At 32.3% G+C, this 5,434-nt stretch overlaps 1 protein-coding gene across 2 annotated transcripts in view; it reads right to left on the bottom strand.

The window, feature by feature from the left end:
* Positions 1-1,752: 1,752 nt before the first annotated feature.
* Positions 1,753-5,434, bottom strand: part of LOC107448640 (obg-like ATPase 1) — a 41,528-nt gene continuing 37,846 nt past the window's right edge. For both annotated transcript variants that reach the window (XM_016063921.3, XM_016063922.3), the window contains exons 11-12: positions 4,069-4,191; positions 1,753-1,904 (exon numbers count right to left, since the gene is read on the bottom strand). In XM_016063921.3, the coding sequence (XP_015919407.1) occupies positions 1,797-1,904; positions 4,069-4,191 (231 nt within the window). In that variant the 3' untranslated portion in view covers positions 1,753-1,796. The remainder of the gene's footprint in view (positions 1,905-4,068; positions 4,192-5,434) is intronic.

Genomic DNA, 5,434 nt, shown 5'->3' with positions numbered 1-5,434 from the left:
CTTTATATTAATATGATCCCGGTCAGAAATAACTTTTGAGGCCAACTGCTTTAAAATTTGGTCACCTTTAAAACCTACACTGATTTTTGTCAGAGAGACATAATTCTTTTCATCACAAAAATTAAAATGGCACAGTTTCTCCAGAGAATTTAAGTTTTCTGTAGATTCTGGCTTCAGAATGTTATATAATTGCACACTATGTAATACCAAATCCTGGATATCTGCAGCAAAAAATGGTAAAAGTGGCCGATCTGCTTGATACAGTTTCAAAAAAGGTGAAACTAGCTCCGACACATTTAAGAAAAAGTTCAGCTTAACAAGAATTAATTTGTCTTTTATTGCTTCTTGTAAAGTTAAAAAGGATTTACATTTCACTTTTCTAAACTTGCCAACATTTTTCACATAAGATTTCAGATCATTCCAAAGCAATATTGCTCTTTCAGCTGCAGGTGCATTTTCCAGCCAACGGTGGTTACAAAATTTTAGTGGTAATTTGTTCTCAGTTGATTGATTAATAAAATCTTCTTTTCTTGTGGGTGAATCTTTAAAAAGATAGAAGATTGAGCTCAGGATGGAACCAATGAGCCATTCTGTTTCAGATTCACCTTTGTAGAATGCGTTATTTAAAATATGAAGCCCACAACTTCCTATTGCATTGCATTGAACACCATGTTCTTTTAACAAATCTTCTTGAATATTATTATAAAACTTCCAATTGACAGCAGGACCGTCCATAGAAATCTGCAATAATTTCTTAAGGTCTACATTTTTGACTGATGCATAAAAACAGGCCAAAAGGTCATCTGCTACAGAATGGCCCAGAAAAGCTGATGTTAAGTATGGCGTCTCTACAATGTTCTTTACTGGGTTCCAAAAGTGGATATGTATATCCAACTGCTTCTGTTGTGTCGCTTTGTTCAAAGACTCATCAAAATGCAATGTATAAAACTTGGCATTATCAATGCACTTCAGAAGTAGCATGCTAAAATGAGGTGCAAGTCCAAAATGACAGAGATATGCACACTTAGATTCACTGTAGGTGAAATGACGTGCTATTGAACTGTCTAGAAACATTGTACTAAATAATTTTCCAGTGTCTTTGGAAGAATTGTAGGAGTAGTAGCTTTCTACAACTTTTAAAGCCCATAAAATCTCAGAAGAAAGAACTTCTTTCTCCAAAGCCCAAGAATCTTCTAAAAAGATGGAGGCAGCAGGAGAGCTGAAGGCAACAGAATTTAAGGATTTAGGGAAACCGATTTAAGGAATCCGATCACTCAAAAAAAGATTCAAAACGCCAAAATAAAAAATATTTAGCACTTTTTTAGCACTTTTTAGGCCCTAAAAAAGTTGGGGGAAAATTTTAGCACTTTTTTAGGACATTTTAGGACAGCAAGAACCCTGTTAAGATTAAGACATTTTAATCATTGTTGTAGATCTATATATCTGAGTAATCTCCCAGCAATTTAATTGAAAAATAAAAATACATCAAAAAAATATTATCCTTATTCATTAAGTTGCATACCTAATATCCTAAGTTACTTAGTGTCAGAGAGGATCTATGCGATATCTTTTTTATTTGTATAGCTAATTCTAGTTAGAATTATTTTATTTCGACATCCTAGAAATTTCAGAAAATTTGTTTAAAGAGCACTTTTATCTGAAATCAATATTTTAAGACTAAAATTATTTCTGCAACTGATCTATTTGTTGACTAGTTACAGACATGTGTATATGTTCAATGAATACACATAATAATAAATACAAGAATTTATTAGATCTGAGTATTGCAATTTACATCACTTTTTCTTTGCTTGCAGACCTGCACCTGCATTAAATTTAAATAGTATTATATCTCCATCTTCTACAATGTAATTTCTACCTTGTTGCCGATATTTTCCAGCAGCCTATTAAAATAAGAAGAATGTTTTTTAAAATATTATTTAAATACAAGAATTCAAAAAAATCTTGATCATCCCAAGAGTTACAAAATTCCTCAATATAGTTTATTAGAAAAGAACTTCTGCAATAATTTACCTAGGGGGAGCCCAAATTACTTTATATATATATATATATAGCTTTTATAGGTATTATTATTACAAATATTTATAAGTTTCTCTTTTTCAGAGGGGGAGGGTATATAAATATTTTAAGTAATTTTAAATAAATATGTAGATGAAGAACTGGCATAACAATTCATTAGGTGTAATTTGAGTTCATACAGTGAACATATGTTTAATGATTTTAACTGGCTTATACATAAAATTGCATGCTCAATTTCTTAACAGCATTATTAATCTCATAAACTCATCAATACCTTTTTAGAGAAAGCAAGACGTTAGAGCTGTAAGAGTATATTGATGTATGTAAAAACTGCTCGAAACCTCCTAGGGTTGTTGGAAGTGAGAAGTTTTGAGTAAAAGTGCTGAAAAATGTCTTTTTTGAGTGGTGACGGCAGTGGACTTTTCGTTATGGAGTTTCATGGTGTATGTTGAAACTGGGGCCATCATGACCATTATCGTAACAGATTCAGCACAGAAACTAGGTGAAAAATTAATCAACCTTCGCCCCACACACTATGGACTGTGACTGGTGACAAAATCAACATTCACAGAAAAGTTCACTTTAAGATTACTTTCAGAGGTGCCAGTTACCATCATGTGGCAGATATCAATGACGAATTAATCCTCAAAATCTACTTCTTACAAGAAAATAATTTTAAGCTGGAGTTAAAGAAAAACAAATTAAACTCAAGTTCAGAAGAAATGGTGATCCGGAAGATGAGACTCGGGAATTTTAAACAATTCATCATCGCAAGAGAACTTTGTATGAAAATTCTAACCCATTATTGTGGAAACCTTGGGATGAAAGCTGCCAACATTGCTCCAGAATAAAGAAGAATTATCGTCTAACAAATTCTGTGTTACGCCACGTTACAGCTCCAACAATGTTGAAACCAGATCTATGGAGCGATGAAGGGAAAAGACAAACCAAATTCACTTGCCTGATATAAAGGCCTATTCTTGAAATGAAGGAATCTGCAAGTATAAGACCAAGCTGGCAGGAATTTCTATTTACTACTAAACAGTATTGGACTCTATGGGACCACTCTACACAGTCCAACCTCATTAATGCGAAACATCGCTTTACATGAAACATGTTTGGTCCCGTGAGACAGCAATCAATTATTATTGTATTTTACACGTTTAAAATGAAATTTTACTGGACACAGTACTGAGAGGACGCATGTAGAATGTAGTATTAATTATTAATTTTGAGGAACGCTATTTCTATTTTCCTCCATTGTTAGCAGTAGCAGATGGGCAAATGAATAAAATAGATTTATAAAGTAATTAAGAATTTTATGCATATTTCAACTTGTTTGGAACTTAATAGTATTGTTTACATATATTAATGCTGTACAAAATATATATTAATAGTACATAATTATTTTCATGATGTGTCGGATAAGACGAAATATGGTTAACATGGAATAATTATGATAGTCCTGCTAATTTCGTATTGATGAGGTTCGACTGTATTAGAAATGGCGTGTTATAAAGAAAAAGGGAATATAGCAATGGGAATCTTGGCATAGCAATGGGTATCTTATTTGGCACATCGGAGGAACGGATTTTACCTCAGCTATTTTTAAGGATTATGTCAAATTCTCAGAGCAGATATAGTTGGGAATTCAACCATTTTGAATAACCCATTTCTTGTGTCAAGGAATCAGGAAGATTAGAACTTGAAGCTACCGCTGTTTCTGCCCGTATATCACAGGGCTGTCTATGAGACTACTGGATACACACTGTCTCAGTTGTTTGGTCGTGATCTTCAGTTGTCAGCCTGATACACCTTCATTGCCAAAAGAATACCCATGAGAACTCCAGGTACACTTGGAAAATGTTTGCAACTTTGCTTGTGAGTGGATTAACACGAGGGTTTACTGATGTTGGAATATAACCTTTTGTTCACTTTACAGTTTCAAAACTAAAAACTTACAAGTATCAGAGATAAAAAAACATATCAGATTCAATTTACACAGATAAAAATAATCATCCAATTTACCTTCACAGCAGCTTCAGTTTTTTCTTCTTTAAAGTCATCAAATTTCATAACCTCAGCCATAATAAAACCCTTTTCAAAATCTGTATGAATTCTACCAGCTGCCTGAGGAGCCTTGGTTCCCTTCTGCACACAAAAAATTAAAAGAAAAATCTCAATTTCCTTTTATTATAATAATAAGCTGTAACTAATCTATTATCTCTCAAAAACATATTAAATTACTAATTAAAATCTAATAAAAATGATGTTTTATTTATACATATTACTTACACTATAACCGATTGGTTGTCTGATGTATAAAGTACAATATATCTTTTAATATTAAGTATAATTTTTTTAACAATGATGTTCTTTTAATTTTGTTTAGAATCTTTAGTTTCAAGTTTTTAGGGAATTAGAAATAAGATTTGATGCGAATAATTAAAATAAGGTTTGTTTGATTTAAAATAATGTTCAAATTATGTATATATTTACACTTTATGATTGCCTGATGTGGAAGATGCAAAAGTAACAAATATGTGGACATCGAATTCTAGGAAACTACCTAATAACGTGTGTTCTTAATGGCTTAGGGAAAAAGGTTTAATAAGTAAAAAAGATTAAATAATTAATTTAGAATGAACCATTAAGAATTAATTTAGAAGAAACAATTACAAATTACTAGAATAACAATATCCTGTAAACGGATACGTATCATCTTAATTCGAAACATGGCCAAAAGTATAATTTAAAAAGATTTGCGTTGTCGCAATAACCTGAAAGAAAAATAAATAGCTGAAAAGGAATGGATTGCCTAGAGTTAAAAAACACATGAGACAGATAAAACAAAAATACAGAAATTTGTAAACTCACCACATTTTATTTGTTAGACAGCACTCTTTTTTTTAAAAAAATTAAAAAACGTATAAATGCAAAACATCACTATCTACAGCCACACAGGCCACAAATTAAAAATTATAGAACAATTTTAGAGATGTAAATGGATTTGTCTCATGCTCAAAAAATCGTCATCAATTTCTTCTAAAAATCAGACTCCACGCCTCCCTGATGCACAGACGTACATCAGGGGGCCCACAAAGAAATCGAATGAATCTTCTCGAAAAAGGGGGAAAAGGAGTCCCTCACTCCCACGTTGCCATTACTTTTTGTTGAATACAGTTGCACTTCGGGAACTCAGCTGACAGGTGTCGCTGCGGGAAAAGTTCAACCTAATCCCATGGCGTTTCAAAAGCTGCTCCTCGAGATAATCTGCTCCTATAGGATCAGTCCATGCAATTTCTTCCTTGTACAAAGCAATACTTAAAGTCTTATATTTTTGCAACCTATGTCTTTTCTTAAAGACATTAAAATTGTTAAACAGTGTTTAACA

The sequence above is a fragment of the Parasteatoda tepidariorum genome, chromosome 6 (genome assembly GCF_043381705.1).
Source record: "Parasteatoda tepidariorum isolate YZ-2023 chromosome 6, CAS_Ptep_4.0, whole genome shotgun sequence".
NCBI lineage: Eukaryota > Metazoa > Arthropoda > Arachnida > Araneae > Theridiidae > Parasteatoda > Parasteatoda tepidariorum.
Note: the sequence above shows the minus strand (reverse complement) of the source record. Positions and strands in the feature narration are given on the sequence as shown.